At 53.3% G+C, this 18,971-nt stretch overlaps 1 protein-coding gene across 4 annotated transcripts in view; it reads left to right on the top strand.

Moving 5' to 3' along the window:
- The first annotated feature begins 12,320 nt into the window (after positions 1-12,320).
- Positions 12,321-18,971, top strand: part of LOC122895425 (NADPH--cytochrome P450 reductase) — a 59,466-nt gene continuing 52,815 nt past the window's right edge. The window contains exon 1 of one of the 4 annotated variants that reach the window (XM_044232827.1): positions 12,321-12,380. Coding sequence is in view for 1 of the 4 variants with exons in the window: in XM_044232824.1 (XP_044088759.1) it covers positions 13,282-13,320 (39 nt within the window). In the remaining 3 variants the exon portion in view is untranslated. Of the gene's footprint in view, positions 12,381-12,773; positions 12,828-13,185; positions 13,321-14,509; positions 14,645-18,971 lie in introns of those variants that run through there. The other 3 variants (XM_044232826.1, XM_044232824.1, XM_044232825.1) reach the window with 3 other exon arrangements.

Below are 18,971 nucleotides of genomic sequence, written 5' to 3'. Positions count from 1 at the left end.
CCCCAAGGGCGCTGGGCCCTCCTGGAGGCTTCCGCACCTGGGAGAGGGTCAGCTTTCCTGAGAACCAGAGTCTCGCAGGAGTCAGGTTGCCGTGGGCTGCATGGAGAAGGCGGCTGGAGCTCAGGTTGCCACTCACCCTGGGAGGCTCTGGGCGGTGTTACGTAACGGTGCCGGCCCTCTCCGGGGGCTGGGAGCCCGGTCTCAGGGCTTTCGGCGATCCTGAGCCTGTTATCCAACCCTGAGACCATTTTACAGATGAGCATACTGAGGCTCAAGGAAGGCTGTGACGTGGCTGGTAAAGGCAGAGTCTTAATGAACACTGGGGAGATGCCCTGCATCTAGAAGAGCGCCCTGTGATTTGTCACCTCCTCCCCTGCTTTCTTCCTTGTGGAAACTACCTACCACCTACTGACTTTGTATGGATGAAGTCTTTCCACAGAGCCAGCCCCGGAACCTCCTGTCCTCTGCCCCCCACCTGGCATAGCATGGAATGCTCTGGAAAAGGGAATGAGGAGCATGAGGCCAAGGCAAGGGTGCCGTGCCTACTTCCTTCAGCACCCAGTGAGCGCACCCCGGGCTCCCTTTCTAACCATTTCACTGCACACACAGATCTTCAACGATGGGATTGGCCCCCTGCTCCCTGCCGTCAAGGACTCCTAGGCTGGGACATGAGCTCCAGAAAGAAGAGGAAGCTGGGTTCCCTGAATAGCCACCTAAAACAGGGGTGTCATCTGACCCTAGGTGGCCTTGTAAGGTCACTGCAAAGGCCACGCCGTGAATCTTTAACCTGCCCAGCTCTAGAACCATCTCCAGAGGGCCACAGCCTAGAGACATCGCTGACTCTGGAGAGATCCCCATGGGGCACGTTGGCTGTTGGCTGGCCAGGAGGCCAGAGTAGCCCCCCGGGCACAGGCTCCTGTCTGTGGTCGGGCTCTCCGGCCTTGGCAGCCAGGCACTCAGGCCCCAGGCCCTGCCACTGACAAGCTGTATCACCTTGTGCAAGTCACCCCAGTCCTCACCGTGCCTCAGTTTCCCCCCATGTAAGACAGGGATTATAATCACCTCCTGCGGTGTGTCGCAACAAGTGTGCCTGTGTGAAAACGCTCTGTGAGCCGCAAACAGAGGTAGATCAAGGTGTAGGTCACAAGGCTGGGGGGCACCCCACATCGTGGTAATGATAACCAGGGAGGGACAGCAGGGGGGCAAGATCACGGAGCTCTTGGTGCCTGTGTGAGCTGTCTCTTGCCGTATAACAAGGGATCCCAGATCCCAGCAGCCTGAAAAACCAGATATATATTACCTAGCAGTTGCTGTGGGTCAGAAGAATTGGGGCAGCTTCTCCAGATGGCTCTCCTCACAGCTGGGTTACAGCTGGGACCGCCAGTGTCACCCAGGAAGGTGGCCGGGGCCAGAGGGTCTGTTTCCATGATTGCTGGCTCCCATGGCCACTGCCGGGAGAGCCCAGTGCCTGTCTTAAGACTTGGGGTCTCTTCATGAGGCTGGCTTTTCCCCAGAGCTGGTCCCCAAAAAGAGAGTGATACAGAAGTCTTTGGGGACCTACCTTTGGGTCACATACCATCCTTTCTGTGGATGCTAGAGGTCACAGAGGCCAGTCCTGATACGGCATGGGGTAGCAGGAGGCAGGATCATGGGGGACCAGCCTGGAGACTGGTGGCCACAGTCTTCTGCCCCAGGACTTACCTCTCCTCCCTCTTATGCCAGAACTTCCCTTCTTCCTTCTCCCTTGCTCTCTTCTTTCGTCACCAAGGCCCATCATTGGGCCTCTATGATGCCAGGTCCCCAACCCCCCACCCCCACTGGCCCTACCCAGGGAAAATCCTCCTCGCTTCTGTCCTGGGCACCCAGGAGCCTCTGATCCAGGGTGTACGTGTTACCTACAACCTTCGTTGGCTCCCCAGTGGACACAGACTCCCAGGTAGGGCACTCAGCCCCATGACTGGCCGCCCCCGTCTCTCCAGCCGGAGTCGGTAGGCACTGGGGACCGCGCAAGGTGATGCGTTGAGGAAACAAGGCAGCTGAGGTCTGTTTGGACCAGTCTGCAGACACCTCGCTGTCCTAATCGTCCTTCTATCCGATCGTTCGTTCATTCGTTCCGGCAGTGACTGAGTACCTACATGCTGGGTCCCGTGCCAATGCTTTGAGGTGAGTTATTATAACTATTTCTAGCTTAGGGATAGAGGAACTGAGGCGTGGGGGGCGCATAACTCGTTCAAGGTCCCAGAGTGGGTGGGAATCGTCATACCTGACTCCCGATGCGGGGGTCCGAGGCTCTCCAGCGCGAACTCTTGCTCGCCGGTGCACAGTAAGCCTGCGGCTCTGTGCTGCTTTGTGAGGGGGAAGGGCCTGGCCAGGGAACCGGCTCCAGGCTCGGCCTAATGTTTTCAGTGCCCAGCAGGGGCCCTTAGGGTGGGGACATTTCTTAGACACAGATACCCTGGGACTAATCCCTCACACCACGCCCCTGGGCCCCATAAAAGGCCACTATGGGGCTTGAGCCTGGGGAAGGCAGACCGGTGCCCACATAGGACTTGCCCCTGCTGATCGGCCCTGCCGAGGGCACCCCCACCCCTCGCTGCCCAGGTGGGTGCAGGGCAAGATGCTGGGGTTAGGGGACTGGGCGCCGAGCGCTAACAGGTGGCAGCACGCCTCACCCCTCCGAGGGGAGGCTGGATCCCACGGAGGGCCAGGTGCAGGCTGTGCATAATTGATCGGACGCCTGGAACGGTGGTACCGAGGCAACTGGGGACGGGCAGAAGGGCCTAGAGGCGCCTGTGTGAGGAGGCAGGGTAGCTGGAGGGGCTCTTCCGTGTCCTCTGTCTGTCCCAAGCTGGCCGTGGAAGGGAGGAAGGAGAGAGGAAGGAGCTTGTGTGGGGCCCGTCTCCGACCTGCACCCGGGCCTGGCACTACCGTGGGGCAAGTTCTGGACAGAGATACTGAACCGAGGGCTCTAGGCCCAGCCCTCCCGACTGATTGATTGTGTGACCTCGGGCAGAAGCTTCGACCTCTCTGGGCTGAGTTGTCGCATCTCTAAAATGAGGAGGTGTCACGGGATGGTCTGGAAGTTTCCTCTGTGCTGACGCCCTCCACTCCAAGTCAGAGGACGGGGTGATGGGCTCCCATTCTTGCCACCTCCCCGGCCTCACCCGCCGCTACCCTCGCCCCGTCCTTCAGCCATTTCCAATTTCTGGCCCTGAGTCCCCAGCCCAGAGACGGGTGACTCTGAGGAATTTTCCAGGGCCTTTTTCCATGGTCATCTTCTCTGCCTCCTGAAGGCTGGCCACGCAAGGCTGTGCGGCCCGCGTGTCAAGGACAGTGTTGGTTCCATGCTTCCAGTGGGCCTGGGGGAGCCAGAAGGGTGCCGGCCTTACGCAAGCTATCAGGCGGAGTTCCTAGAAAACGAGCCAGCTCTGTGCTTCCTGGGCCCCCCACGGAGTGAAACTGTAAGGCAGATCCCTGGCCCCTTGAATGGGGACCCTGGCAGGGTGAATGGGGATTGTTCCGCCTCCTGAAGTTTGGAAACCACCGCCTTCGGTGACCTGGGAAGGGGCGGGGGAGAGGCTGAGTCCCCTCTACAGGCAGACGGGGTTGCTGCCTGCAGCCTGGTAGGCTCGACTGCCCCCATGTTGCAACTGGGTCGGCAGCTCTCCGGAACTGGGCAGCCCAGGGCGCCTGGCTTGGGCCGGGAGCGAGGAGGGAGTTTCTAGGGCTCCTTCCTCCTCCTGCTAAACATGAAGCTTTCTTGCAAAACACGTTCTGGGCAACGAGGTCACAATTGTTTTCTCTTTCCTGAGCAACAGCGTCTTTTCCTCTTGGCAGCTTTGGCAGCTCCAACGTTGCCAAAATGATTCAAGTAATCCTATTATTGGCCCCTCGGATCTCCAGGAGGGGCCAGATCGGGTTTCCTTCCTTGTGGGGCATGAGCCCCCCAAAGGCGAAGGGTTCCTCACAGGCCATGGGGGAGCTGCCTCTGCGGGGAGAGGGTTTGGGGGGTGGGGGAGAAGTCTCTCAGGGTCCCAATTTGGGGCAAAGCCTCTTCCTCAGAAATGCACTGAGGGACGACCACCTGGGAAAAAGTTTTTTGAAAAATAATCTGAAAACCAGCATAGTGATTGGTGTCAAGGGGTCGATTACTGTCTTTTACTAGAGAGCTAGTCCTCCGAATTTACTGGTTCTCCTGGGGAGCTATGGCTGGGGGCCTCCCACGTACAAAGCGCTGAGCTTTGGAAAGCAGGTGGGCCCAGACCTGTTTTACAGATGAGAAAATGAGGCCAGGAGATGGGGACCACCTACCCACGATCCCCACTTGCCGAAAGAAAGAATACACCTGAAAATCATTGCTGAAAACACCGAGCGTGAGTTCTAGCTTTCCTGTCATTACAGGCCATCCGTCTGTGACTTTATTTCTCCAAATGGGACAAGCTTCGGGTGTTTGTTTTGGTAATTTCGCATCCTTTCTCTTGAAGGGGCCCCAGTATGCATCAGGCCCTGCAAAACCTCCTCCAGTCCTGCCAGGGTCGCTCAGGGGGTAGGTGACAGGATAGTGGCTGTCTTTCCTTCCACCTCCTCCTGGCCTTCCTCCTGCCCCTCCCTACGCCCAGCCCGGTCTTGTTCCTACTGTCCTCGAAGTGATGGGTTGGTATGTTTCACCTGCTTCGTTCCTGTGCAGAGGTGGGTGGTAGGTTCATGGGAACCCAATGGCATAGTATTCTTACCTCATATCAATCAGACTTTGAAATAAGCTTGTAATCTCTGTTGGAGGGGATTAGATTAACTCCTCTTATGAAAGGTAGAAGCAACACGGGGATAGAGGCACGTCGGCTCGTTCCAAGGGAACTCAAGCCTGTCGGAGATTTCGTAGACGGATGGGTGGACCGAAAAGGCAGTGAGTGCCCTGTCGCAGCATGGATGCAAGAAAGCACCTTAGAGCCATTAGTTGAAGAAGTGATTCCGTATTGGGGGTGGTGTTCAGGCAAATGCTGTGGGTTTAAGAGGGGACCCTGAGAGTTTCCATTTCCGGCAGGTGCATGGAAAGGGACCAGTGGAGCATAGAGGTAAGTGAGCACAGGAGAAAAGTTCTCAGGATGGGGTTTGGGCAGAAGAGGCTTGGAAGCCAGGATGGCCTCCGCTCGGGGACCTTATGTCAGCTCAGTGTTGCTATATTTGGGGCAAGTCGTTGTCACCGGGGCTGCTCTCCCCTACTTTCCTCCCGCTCTTCTCTGTCCCCATGGTGAGGCTCTTGCCTTCTGAGAGCCGGCGCCCCGACCTTGATGCTCAGGCCCCGCTCAGCCCCTACCCCTGCTGAATGAGGTGTGAGATACCTCATTCAGGGCTGGGCCTGGGCTTCTCCAGGTGAGACCAGGAAGAAGTTTTTGTAACACAGATGCTGCAGAGGTAGACTGTGACGCCAGGGGGGACCCAAGAGTCCGACCCTTCCTGCACTGCCAGCTCGCCCACACCCCAGACCAGGTCAGAGCCTCTTTTCCTGGACACAGTAGTAGTCCTCTTTTGGGATTGTGTGAGGTTTTAACGAGATCTGCGACCTACAACAGCATCTCTTGGAAGAGGGGGGCTTTCCTTGACACACAGAGTTCAGGGTCCCCTCATCCCCGGGGGTTTCTGACTCAGTGGACTGGGGCAGGGGTCCAAACTTGGGCATTGTTAACAAACTCCCAGGTGGGCCGATGATCCCGGGTTGGGGACCACACTTGGAGAATCACGGAACTACTCGTGGGTTCTCAATGGGGAGTTGGCCAGGACATCAGTCACCAGCCCCTCAGGGCCAGGGACCAGCTCTAAGACACTTTGGTTTCTGCCAGGTGGCTGCTCGGGGCGGGCATGGGTAGACGCTCTCCGCGTGTGACGGTTTGAACCGCGAGTGTACAGAAGCCAAGCAGGCTCGTCCTTAGAGGCCTTTCCCAGATGGTTGTCAGTGGGAGCTGGTTCTCACGATAGCAGCTGGCCGCCGCCAGACAGTTTGGGGAACATAATCACGGGCCTTTTTGCAATATTGGGGGAAAGAAGGCCAAGATCCTTGGTCTAGCCGCACGTGGACAAGAATGTGGACAGTGTGGTTTTCCAGGCCTCCCCTTACAGGGCCCCCCTCCTGTTTGCTCTGCTTGGCCAGATGCCAGCCCGTCAGCTCTAGCTGCAGAGGAACCCACAAAGGATTTACCTTCAGTTGCATAACAGAGAGAGGAACAAAGGCAAGGGTGAGGGGGTGCCGGGTGGGGAGTCAGAAAGAGGAAGGAATCTTGGCCCTGGAGAACTACCATGCATTTGGCCTTTACACACAGGAACCTGTGTTCCTCACCCAGACCCCAAGGGGCCACGTTGCAAAGGCCCCCTGGGATCTGTCCAAGGTCACATAGCCTGTGGGGCCTTGGTGGTGTCCAGTTTGGAAGCCCCATTTGCTGTTGCCAAAGACCGTCCGTTCCTTCATTTCAGGGCTGCCTCTTTGAAATCGTGGAACTTGAGATGTGGTGAAGAGGGGGACCCAGGGTGGGGGAGCGGCAGGGAGGCTGGGAGGAAGGTCTGGGGGAATGTTTTGAACACCTCGGGGAGGCAGGCCGGTCATCATTTGGGCTTCACTCTTCCTAGCAAACCCCCAGCTCTGCCTTCTCAATCTGGTTTTGTGTTTGGCTCTCTCTGAGCCAGACTTTGGACACCCCCAGTTCCGGGCCGAGTTAACCCAATCAGGCAGTGGTTCTCCTATTCCCAGGTGGTTAAGAACAAAGGTTATTTAAAATTTCCATTTCTGCCGTGCCTCCAGAGATCCTGCTTTAGTGGCTGGGGTAGGGCTGCCCTAGGAATGGGCACTGAACCGGGGGACAGCCCCGTGATGATTCCGATGGAGACAGCTCGCTCACCGGCCTCTGAGACATCCAGGGCCCGTGCTTTCCCCTGTAGGGTCCAGGTTTCAGGGATTTATTTGTCCCAGCGCCCCAGCTGCCTCCAGCTTTCTCTAGGAACAGTTTGTCCTGCCCTCACAGCACTGTGTCCACACAGCAGAGCCACACTTGTCCCCAGTTGGCCAGGTCACCCCGCAGCCAGCTGGCTACACACACCTGGGACATTCGGCCCAGTGGCCAGGCCCTGTGCTTGTTCCAAAAAGACCTGGCTCAGGACCAGACAGGACGCCTGAGAGCTAGGAGGCTTTGGGCAGGCCGGGCCAGGCGTCCCTGACCTCTGAAGGGAATTAGGAGGTCTGGAGCCCTGTGGAAAAGGGACTCAGGCAGAGAAGCATACCTTCTCTGTGCAGGAAAAACTGACTTTGGGGTGCATCAGGCAGAGGGGGCAGCGGATCCAGTCCCCTGTCTCAGATCCCTCACCTGAAGAAGTAGTGAGAAGACCACGTGCTTATCAAAGAGTTTCGGGAAGTCCAGGGTCCTCCTAGGCACGAGCTCAGGTATGAGTTTGGCCCTGGGCTTAGAGGTCAGGGAGGCTTGCCTGGGCCCCTGCCTTCCACCCTGCTGTTATACATCCTTCCGTCCGTCCATCCTTCGCCCATCACAAGCCTCAAGACACCTGGGAAAAGTGGCAGGGACAGGAGCACCCCCCCCCCAGCCATTTTGCTGAGAAGGAAACTGATTTATTTTTTTTTTTAAACATTTTTTAAAAAAAAGATTTTATTTATTTTATTTGACAGAGAGAGAGATCACAAGTAGGCAGAGAGGCAGGGAGAGAGCAGGAAGCAGGCCCCCTGCTGAGCAGAGAGCCCGATGCGGGGCTCGATCCCAGGACCCTGAGATCATGACCTGAGCCGAAGGCAGAGGCTTAACCCACTGAGCCACCCAGTCGCCCCGGAAACTGATTTCTTATCCAGGAAGGGACAAAAAGAGACTCCTCACACATCACAGTCAAAGCAGAATTTGCCTCTTTATCTCCTGATGGGGGTTCTGTGCCTCTGTGCTTTGGGGACTGCCCTGGCCCTGGAGGCATCAGGAAATCGACGAAATCATTTGCCCTGCACATGCCTGGAAACCTCCCACTGGAAAAGGGCCAGAGAAATGCCTAATGCAACAGACTTGGAGGGCCCCTGGTGGCATTTCAGACATCCCGCTGGAGAGCTGGTGTGACCCTGAGTGTGTTTGAGCAAAGAGGAGGCTCCAAGTTTACCAGCCTCATCCCTCTGCATCTGTGGGGGATGTCAACCCAACTTCTCCAATCTGGGATCCTCTTTTTCTTCTTATAAGAGGACAGGCCAGCCCCTTTCAGGCACGCTTGGAGGGAGTTCCTGCTCGAGACAAGAGCTTGCAAGGCATGACCTCGGAGATTCTTTACGAGTCTGTGTGCCCATGTAGGAGGAGATCTGAGTCAGAGGGAGTGGGTTAGAATCAGGCTGCTGGGACACTCCTGACTTAGAGGTTAAGTCTGGAGCCCTCAGGAGAAGGGGCTGCCCTGGGTGCAAGGGCGGGGAGCCCACACCAGCATGGGGAAGGGTTTCCCTCCGAAGATGAGAGCTGAACATAGACTTCCAGGGCTGAGTGGTTGCCCCAGGGGAGCCAGGCCTGGCACTCCCAGGGATGGAGGGTGGTGGAAAGGGTTTGAACAGACTTGACAAGCTTCCTGATGGGCACCAGGCTTATCACAGTGTACACTTCCTAGTTGTAGGATCTCGGGGAACTTGGGACAAATCCCTTCGCTCTCTGAGCCTTTGTTTACTCCTCTGGCAAGTGGGGATAAAAAGGGATACTTTTTTTTTTTTTTAAGATTTTATTTATTTATTTGACAGAGAGAGATCACAAGTAGGCAGAGAGGTAGGCAGAGAGAGAGGGGAAGCAGTCTCCCTGCTGAACAGCGAGCCCGATGCGGGGCTGGATCCCAGGACCCTGAGACCATGACCTGGGCCAATGAGCCACCCAGGCACCCCAAAAAGGGATACTTTTGAGAAGATTTGCACTAACGTGTATAGAATTTTAAGCACAGTGCTTGGGATCTCTTTGGTACTCAGTAAACGGTAGTTAGTCCCCTCTATCCCACAGCAAGTGGGAGCGTATTGCAAGTACTAAGTAAATGTTCAGTTATAGGACAAGGGAAGACTCCAAGGGATCACGGAGATCCAAGGTGCTGATAGAAGGTAAGACGAGCTTTGTGGGATGCTACATGTTTAACAGCTGCTCCCAGGGACAGACGCTTTGTCTGTCACGGGTGCAATGAGCTTTCACGTTGTTCACATTTGAGAGACTCTTATTCGGGGCAGGTGTAGGACTGGACTGCCTACAGCAGACAAAGGCCCACCCCAGGAGCCCCTCATCACTCCCTTTGAAGACCACACATTCTTGATGAACCATTAAGGGACATAAAAACACATGAAAAAAAAAATGACATTCTTGAGAGCTCAGAGGCTACGATTAAAATTTACAGAATGTACCAGAATTTGTCCAGTCTTGCTGGAAGTAAAGAGTTTTTGGAGGAAAATTATGAAGATAAAGCTTGAAAGATGAGTCAGGGCCAGCTTTTGAATGCCCTTGCATTCCGGACCAAGGCGATCCGTCCACCCCACACACTTTGCGCACCTGCTGTGGGAACGGAAACAGTATTTCAGACCTCATCCTTGACAGTGACCTATCGGGATGGGAGCAGGGGGGTTTGTCCGAGAACCCTGAAAGGGGTATCTGGAAAAAGTTTGATAAACCACTTCCAGGGTGAGATTGGGAATCTGTTTCTTTTAAACCATGCCAGGGTCGGGGGTGGGGGAACGTACAGCTGTACAAGAAGAGCCCGGTAGGGATGATTGGCTCATCTGTGCACACTCTGCCAAACTTACAGTGGCGTCAGTGCGGCTTGTCAACCGGAAACCCCACGTGTGACCTGAGTCATCGACAAGGCAAAAAACACATGTGGAATGTAAATACCACCAAGTTCAATCGTGAAAAACGTCAAGGGTCAGGCAGCTAACGGCGGGAAGCAGAGGTGGGGGCGCAGAGCAAAGAGAAGGACAAGGATACTGATAATGTGCCTGCCGTGGATAGATGGAGGAGGTCAAGTAGGAGGTCAAGTAGGAATATACACAATCATGTTGAACTGTGTGAGCACGGGAGCCAAGCTGCAGTTTTAATGACCTCTCCCATCGTTAGCCGGACTCAAGACGTAGCACATAAAATGTAGGACGACAGCCAGCCACAAAGGCATTTCTTTACCAGCGTGGAAGTAAGGACCAGAATCAAGTGCTCAACAAGGTAAAAGGTGATTCTTTCTGGGCAGTGCAGATAAAGGAGAAATGGTAGGGAACTGACCGGAAACTCTTCATCTGTAACCCACATGTGTCTGATTTTGATTTCAGAAAAATGAAGTGTGTAGTCAATAGAACTGGTTCTTCTGCCAGAGAAAGGATTGTTTGGTTATTTTTCTTTTTAAGTATTTATGTATTCAGCTTCAGGTAAGTGAACATTAGCAAGGCGCAATGTGTCAAAGATACCTCTTTCATTACCCGCCGCCCCATCCCAATTTTCCTAGTCTCCCCTCGAGACCACCAGTGTTAGCAGTTTTTCATCTCTCAAGAGAGGCAATGGGAGTTCAATCAAATCTATACACAGTCTGTACATCCTTCCTCCACTTTCCTCCCCGCTACGATGTTTTCTAAAAACAGTAGCTTTCTACAAGTGCAGTCACTACCTTCCTTTTCCTTTTATCAATTCATCTCAGCAATGAGCTTCCTCATTTCCTTTTTTTTTTTTTTTTTTTAAATAGCTGAGTGATATTCACATTCGGGTGTAGCAACAAGAAATGCCAGCACGTTCCCCCACACCTGCACCAGTGGTGTGTCATCAAGCTTCTGGTTTGTCGTCATCATAGGGGAAGAAAGTTTCCCAGCTCAAGTTTTGATTTGCGTTCCTTTAACATGTGGGGTTGAAAATCTCTTCGTAGGGTTAAAAGCCATTTGTATTTCTTTTTTTTTCTGTGCACTGATCATTTGTATCTTTTGTCCATTTATGTTTTTTTCTTTCCTCACTAATTAGTGGGTATCCTTATGAGCAAAACGTGTCCTTTGACTCTTAATAATAGCAAATATCTCTCGTTGGTCTTTTGACCGCCTGTAGGTCTTTGTCACACAACAGGCTTTGAGTTTTCCATAGGCAGATTTTCCAGTCTTTTCAGTTATGTCTTCTGGGGTCTGTGTCATAACTCAGAAAGGCCTCTTGGAGAGTAACAGAAATTCTCCCATGATTTTTTTGTAGGACTTTTCCTCTTTCTTCTCTATTATTTAAATCTTTTCTCTACCAAGAATGTCTATTCATGGAAGTGTGAGGTGCGCATCTAACCTACTTTTTCTTTTTTTCCAGCGGGCTAGTGAGAATGTATTTTGGGGAGGATGGGTATAGAGTCAGGAAGGTAGGGCTGTGAGCAGAGTGAAGAAGTTTCCCTGGCAGTGGGTGTAGAAGAAACCGGAGTGACACGCACAGTCAGGAATTGCTGAGATCATTCAAGTGAGAGGTGAACCCAGGGAGGCCTGAACTAAGGCAGGGGCAGCAGATAAGGTAAGAAGTGGGGAGAGGGTCCTAGAAATAGAAGCCACAGGACTCAATTACTGGTTTAGTGGGGAAAAGGAAAAAAAAAAAAAAAAGATACCTGTTCCTGCTTGGGTGATCTATTATTAGCAGAGAGAACTCTTGAGTTGTCATTTCTGGCCTCACAGAAGCAGGGTACAAGGATTCAGAATCAAACACTGCAGATTCCCTGGGACACCCCCACAAGATGTTCAAGGGTGTTGGGAAGGTGGGAGGGAGTATCAGAGATCCACAGAAGGAATTCCCCACTGCTCTCTTGAGGGCCAAGTGAAGGAGTTACACATTCTGTTCCTTGGCTGGACAGGGTGCGCCCCACCTCGAGGGCGATGGCATTCATTTCATCAGTTGGAAGGACTGGTTCCTGACAGACTGGACCTGGAAGTCTAAAACGGGGGCCCCGGGAATAATCCTCTGTTTACACAGGACTTTACTATTTTCAACGTATTGGTTGTTGGTGGTTGGTCCTGTTTTTAAAGGTGGAGAACGGCCTCTGGAGGCGGGGAGTTGCAGACTGTTCTGAAAGGAATTCGCAAGAGAGCACGTACTACTACTACCAATGGCAGTGACTTCCATTTCTAGAGCACTTACTACGGCATTGAGTTACATTCTTCAGGAGCACGAGTTCCGAGGCCTGATCCTCCTGACCCTATTAAGTAAGAACCACAGCAAGAGGCAGAAGTGGGACTCTGACCCACCATCCAGGCAGCCAGACCTTTCACGCCCGAGGCCCTCCGCCCTCTCCCCGCCTCTTCGGTCCAGTCCGCGCCCCCTGCCTGGTCACTTCCCTTCCCCCGCCCCAAGCCGCTTCGCATTCCCGTCCCGGGCCTCTGCGATCGGGTTGCCCAGACCCAGGTAAGGGGGTGGGGGTACTAGGCGGTGGAAGAGAGAGAGCGCGAACACGCGCGAACGGGAGCCGGCGGCAGCAGGCCAGGCCCCGCGGCGCACAGCCACGGCCCCGCGAGGCCCACGAGGCGGAGTAGCAGGCCGGGACAGCAGCAGCGTCGTGGGCGACAGCAAGTACGGCGGCGGCCAGACTCCAGCCGCCTGCAGAACGCTGGGCCAGGCTCCCGGCCCGGCCGGGGCGGGGCCGCCGAGGGGGCGGGGCCGGGCCGTACCAAGAGCTCAGAATTCGCCGGGGGGAGGCTGGCCCCGAGAGCGCGCGCGCGGCTGGGTTGGGCGGGGCGGCGCCCCCGGACGGCCACGCCCTCACCCCCGCGGCCGGCGCGGGCGGTGGTAGCGCCTCAGTGGTGCGGGCCTGCGTCCTGCGCAGGTGGCCACAGTGCTGCCTGGCCGCCTGGGGTGAGTGCGCGCGGTCGCGGTCGCGGTCGCGGGGTTGTGAGGTCAGGGCGCCGGGGTTCAGGGGGCCGGGGTCCGAGACCCGACGGCTTTCGGCCGCTTTGGCTGCCCGGGCCCTCACGCTAGGGCGGGCTCTCGGGCCGCGTCGCTGCCTCTCACAACGGACGGTTGCGCGGAGAGCGCGGCTTCGACCCGGGTCTTTCCCGGGGCGGCCTTTCGCCTCAAGCTGACGTCTCAGCTTGGGCTGAGGGGGTGGTTTCCGCGGCCCGGGGCGCCCGACGGACCCCACGGGCGAGGGCCCAGGCTCGGCGTCCGAGGGCTCGGGCTCCAGTCTCCGCCGCGTCGCCATGCTCCGCTAAGCCTCTTTTCCTCTCTGAGGCTCAGTTTCCCTGTCTGTACAATGGGCCTGAGGAAGAGGCCAGTTATTGAGGTAGCTCACGGAGGAGACGCTCGATGAATGCGAGCCTGCGACCCGAGTCTGACCCTGCAGCATCAGGTGGGCTCCGTTGAGGGCTCCGGGGACCCTGCCAGCCCTGCCTCTCCTGAGAATCGCTCTGGGTACGGGCAAGGGCATCCCTGGGCGGGGGGGGGGGGCAGTGGCTCTCCAGGGCAGGTGCCTCGGTGGCCGCTGCGACCCATCTTTGCTGGGCTCCGCTGGGCAGCCGTGACACCCTCAGTTCGTGGGAGCAATTGGGTAAGAGGTCAAGGTGTCCTGGGAGGCGAGGGGGCTGCAGGAACTTGACCTCGACTTTTTGCTTACATTTCTCAAGACCGTTGTGTAAGCTGGTGAACGGTACTGAAGAGTTTGGGTCCAGTTCAGAGAACGTGGCTGCCTCCTTTTCTTCGATTTTTATGAAATAACAGCCTTCCTCTGAGCTCCGCCAAACTGGAGAATTTGTGCTCGCGCCCGGAGGGAGACGGGGCTGGAGTGGGTAGTTCTGGATTTGAATCTCGGCCCCTTGGCAGGACACTTAACTTCTTGGAGCCTTCGTGTCCTCCCCAAGGAGGACAGCTAGTGACACAGCCCACTCTGCCGCCCACGCAGGACTGAGGTTCTGAGGCTCCAAAGAGAAGGTCTTGGTCTTGGGGGGTGACATTGAGAATTGGGATATTCCCTACACGCAGATCGGTTAACGAACCCTCCGGGATCCGGCATCCTCCCCGTGCAGTGCTGTAATTCCTTAGGCCCTCTCGTTGGCAGACAAGACCTTGGTTAAGTACTTCGAAGTTCTGCCCCTACAGATCCCCTCTGAGTGGTCGTGGGGTTGGCTCGATCCGGAAAACAGCCCCAAAGCCCCAGTTGGCAGAGCAGCGAACCCAGAAGGGATCCCTTGCTTTTCTCAGCGTCCCTCTAAGGAAGTCTTCTTTTCTTTTTGAGGGAATGGGATGTTCTCCAGCTTCTCAGGGGTTTGCTTAGCAGCTGTGATGGGAAACTGTGTCATTGGGCAGATAGCTTGGTCATTGTCTCCGTTGCCCAGAAAACAGGGCGCATTTCAGAGAGTGGAATATTAGCTTCCGGTTGTGTTGGGGGGCGTTGAAAACCGCCCAGGTGGTGGGCTCTTAACTCTCCGCAATTCTTCGTGTCAGGCACTTGGAAAAAGAGCCGTTGGGTTTGAGATGCAAGGAAGCCCAGGGACATACTTCAGCACCAGACGGGGTTCATCTCAGCCGGCGTGAGTAAGGCAGGTGAATCCACCTGGGTGGTACGAGTTTGGAAACGGCCACAGGATTTGTTGGTTCCGTGGGTTTCCTGACAAACCTGAAATTTGAGGACCTGCCAGTGACTCCCTGAACTCCTTGAAAATCAGGATCTGAATTAGGTAAGGTCACCTGTGTTCAGGAGAGTGTTTTGGAATCAGAACTGCTGGGCCCATCTAGTATTTATTGGCTAAACCTGTGGAACGGTCCAGGTTCGTGAGAATTTAGCTCTTCAAGCAGTTCTTTTTCCCCTCATGGAAGCTTCTGTAGTTTTAGGACCTTCCATGTCTCCAGAGAGCCCAGGTGCCCCTGCAGCATCTTTGCTTTCTTGTGTTTTAGAAAGGAGCGAAGCACCTGTCGGGGTAGGGAGGCGGGGTCAAGGACCCTGACTTACGGCTCAGGCACTAGCACCGTGTGCCTTCTGGCGAACCGCCCCAGGCCAGTGAGCCTCCACTTAGTGCTTTGGGATTTACCTTATATGTCAGGTTCATTTAAAAATTAAAATCAGAAAAAAAAAATGAAATGGAGAAATGGCTGTTTATATAAAAAATGTATTTTTTTTCTGTTGACAGAAATAATAATAAGTGCTCATTATTAAAAATCAAACTGTTAAATACACAGTGTGGTTAGTGAGCCTCCCTCATAGCCTCATACTGAGATTTTAAAAAATCACCGCTAGTGGTATAGTATAAGTTCTGCAGATATTTTCTTCACATATAAAGACACTTATCTAGTTTTTTTTTTACTTTAAACAGAAACGTGTTACTGTTTAATTTTACCGTAAATTTGAGACATGAAGTCGTACTGCTATACTGTTTTGAGGCTTGCTTTTAATTACCATGATAGATCACTGTCTAAAGCTCTATCTCATTTTTTTTTCTACCTCATTTTTTTTCCCCCAACTCATTCTTTTTAAAAATCTCATTCTTTTTTAAAATGATGGAATATTTGAGTCCCTGGTATTGTGGACAGAAATGTGGTTTTTTGCAGCTTTTGCTCTCATGAATTCTGGGACAGTGAGTAGACTCTGTTCTTTATCTTTGTATGATTGGGCAAATATTTTTGTTTGATGAACTCCTGGAGGAGCTGGATCAATGTTCATGAACTTTTCAGTGTCCTCACTTAGCAGATGCTGAGTACTCCATGCCAGGGACTATTTAGGTGTTGGAGTTTTAGCAGTCAACAAAACACACATCCTCCGTGGGTCTAATCTCTTCCTGGGGGCAAACAACGCACACCATTGTCAAATGATGATACGTAATTTGAGACTTAGCTTTTGGTGACATATCAGATTCATTTAAAAATTAAAATCCACACACAAAAAATTAAAATCCGCAAAAAAGTGAAATGGAGAAGTGACTTTATATAATAAGAATGTATTTTTTCTGTTTACAGAAAAACCAAATGTTCATTATTTAAAAAAAAAAAACGTTATAGGAATATGTCATATAGACAGTGAATGTCCTTCGGAGCCTTCCACTAAGACATTTTCTTGACTGAGAAAAATAATACAAAAGGGTGCGTGTGTGCACGTGTTTGTAGAAATGGTGTGACTTTTGAGTTTAGAGGTACTAAACTCCCCTCCAGAAACATTCCCTTGTTACGTTCCCACCAGCAGAGACTCAACGTTTTTAAAGTCAGAATCGGGTCCGTTGTGAACACGAGCTGCTCATGGCAGAGATGCTTTTATTTTAGGAAAATTTATGCTAGACTCTTTCTGAAGTTTTGCATTATGTGTGCACGTCTGTGTGCAGGCACACGCACAACATTGCCTGTGAGTGTTTTAATTCCTCGGATGACCCCAAAAGGCTCGTGTTTTCATACCCGCTCCACAAAGATGGGCATCATTTGCTCAAGGCTAAGGGGGTGAAGCTGAGGCCTCACCCAGGACGGTCTGCTTCCAGAGCCCTCACTTCCCTTTGGTGCTGTGTTATCTCATTGTCTGACTGTAGAGGAGTGTCTTTTTATTTTGGTGGAAGGGAAATCACCTAATACATATAATATAATTACTTAATAATATGATTATTCCTCCTCGCTTCCAGTACCAGAGCACCAATAAGTATGTCTTTCTCTTTTAATTACAAAAATTTTTTGGCAGTTGGCGGGGGAAGGCGTGTGCCCTGGGGTTGTTCATTCGGTTAAGCGTCCAACTCTTGATCTCAGCTCAGGTCTTGATCTCAAGGTCGTGAGTTCGGACCTCCCTCGGGCTCCACACTAGGTGTGGAGCTTGCTTAAAACCCTCTCTGTTTCTCCCTCTCCCCCACACCCCACATCCCCCTCATGCTTTCTATCTCAAAGTAAAAAAAAGAAAAGAAAGAGGGGATGGTTACCATAAAAGGCCATATATAAAGGCTGTCTTCGGATGCTGGGAGGCTAACTGGGAGGGAGTGGGAGGAGGGGATGTTCTACTGGCTTAGGTGCCCCTCAGTATGTCTGTTTGTAGGTCCCACTGTCCATTTCACTCTAGTGGAAGAACCACAAATGAAATGAGTATCTTGTGGAGAGAGAAGTAATGCCAGTTCGCTATTATTATTATATAAGCTACAGAACAAAGCTTTTCTGTGCAGTTCTGTTGTCCAGCATTTGATAGATGGAGGGTGGGGAGAGGCTCCTGGGGGAGAGGTAGCTTACCAGCTTATACAGGTGTTAACCCCCACCAGGCCTTCTGTCTTCAGCCATGCAATGAAGGAACTTGCTTCACCTGCCTCCCGGAACAGTTCAGAAGGTGTTTCTTTTTCCGGCAGCTAATTCTCGCCATTCTTGGCAGTGTTTCCGTCCTCTGTGGAATGACACTCCAGAAACACATCTCTGACCCTCAGGGTCTAGGCGTCTATGTTTAGGGCCTGCTTCAAGCCCTCGATAGCTTGGACACGGCGGGGAGCAAACATAAGCGGTTAGGGCAGGGCCTGTGGGGCTCATTCTTGAGATAATGGGTGTGAAGTGCTTGTCCTTGGTGCTGAGCCCACAGTGCGCTGAGGAGCACTCAGGTTGGGCCTTTACTGGGGGGGGAGGTCATGCAGGCTCCGCAGAAGAAGTAACGTTTGATTGGGGCCTTGGAGGTTAGGTAGGAGTTCACTGAGCCCACCAAGGCTCACCTCCCCGGGTGGGGGCCGCGTAGAGTGTAGGTTGTATGAGGCTAGGAAGCCTTCGGGGTCTTGTGAACCATGCTAAGCGAGGAGAAGGCATTTATTTATTTGAGAGAGAGAGAGAGATCATGAGCAGGAGAGGGAGAGAATCTTAAGCAGTGTCCACGTCCAGTGCAGGGCTCCCTCCCGCCACTCCAGGATCGCAACCTGAGCCAAAGTCAAGAGTCGGACGCTTTACCGACCGAACACTTCCGACGAGAAGGCTCTGAAATAGGTCGGTGATGTGACCAGCACAGAGCAGCATTTCTCATGTTGGGTTTTCAGACTTTTCTACGGTCAGTCTCCTCCTTTCTGGGTGAATTCATCATTTGGGAATCCTACTCTGCTTCAGTCTGTCTGCTGCTGTTCCCGGCGTTCTACGTTCTCAAAGCGTTTTTCCTTTCCCTAGCCCCCTCCCAGGGGGCTGTCGTGTGTGTGTGTGTGTGTGTGTGTGTGTGTGTAGGTGGTGGTGGTGGAGTCCCGTGGGGCAGACTGTGGTCTGTTGGTTGGGTCCACTAGAGCCTAATACATCAGCCTGTTACGACTGATGCCGGCCGGTGTGCCAAGTCGGCTAGCCCCAGAGTACGTTGTGAACAGGGCGCGTGGGGGCCCCAGTCCTTCTTCTGGGTGTCTTGTGGAGAAAATTGCTGGTATGGAGTCTTGTTTCACTTATATGGCGGGGGAAATCTCCTTTAATTGGGGTGCTGGAAGGGGGGAGGCGTTCTGATCTTTGCATAGCGTCTGTGCACAGCTGCAAGAATCAGACACGTGCCTCCCAGAAATGAATCCGTTTCAAGGCCAAACTGGACCAGAATGATGGGCCAAATGCTGGTGTCATTGGCCACAGATTGCTTCTCAGAGAACTGGATGCTTTAAGAGACCCCTTGGTAGGAAAAGCGAATGGAAAAAGTTGACTTTTGTTTATCTGGTTGTCCTCCCAGGAAAGATGGACTCTGTAGGGTGCGCCCTCTGATGTGGGACTTATGGCATTTGCTTCTGGGTGAAATTTATGAATTCTGTTTAGTCACTTTTTTATCTCCCCTTTTTTATCTTCGTTGCCTTTTCCCGTGACCCCTCGAGCCCCCACCCAAGCTCTGCCTTCCCCATGACCTGTCCCTTTGGGGCTCACGTAACAGCCATGTGACCTTGTGATACTTTGATCCTCGCTGGCACACATCAACAGGGCACTGGGTAGGCTGGGTCTGTACAAAGGTTTGAGGGCTGAGTAGGAACACATGAACTGTGCTCACCCCTGAATTCAGGGGTGTTGACGCTATCCGTAGGTCACCTGGGTCGGTTTTCAGCACTGCAAACAGGGATAGTG

This window comes from Neovison vison, chromosome 14, assembly GCF_020171115.1.
Source record: "Neovison vison isolate M4711 chromosome 14, ASM_NN_V1, whole genome shotgun sequence".
NCBI classification, from domain to species: Eukaryota; Metazoa; Chordata; class Mammalia; order Carnivora; family Mustelidae; genus Neogale; species Neogale vison.
This window is presented reverse-complemented; position numbering and strand designations above follow the sequence as displayed.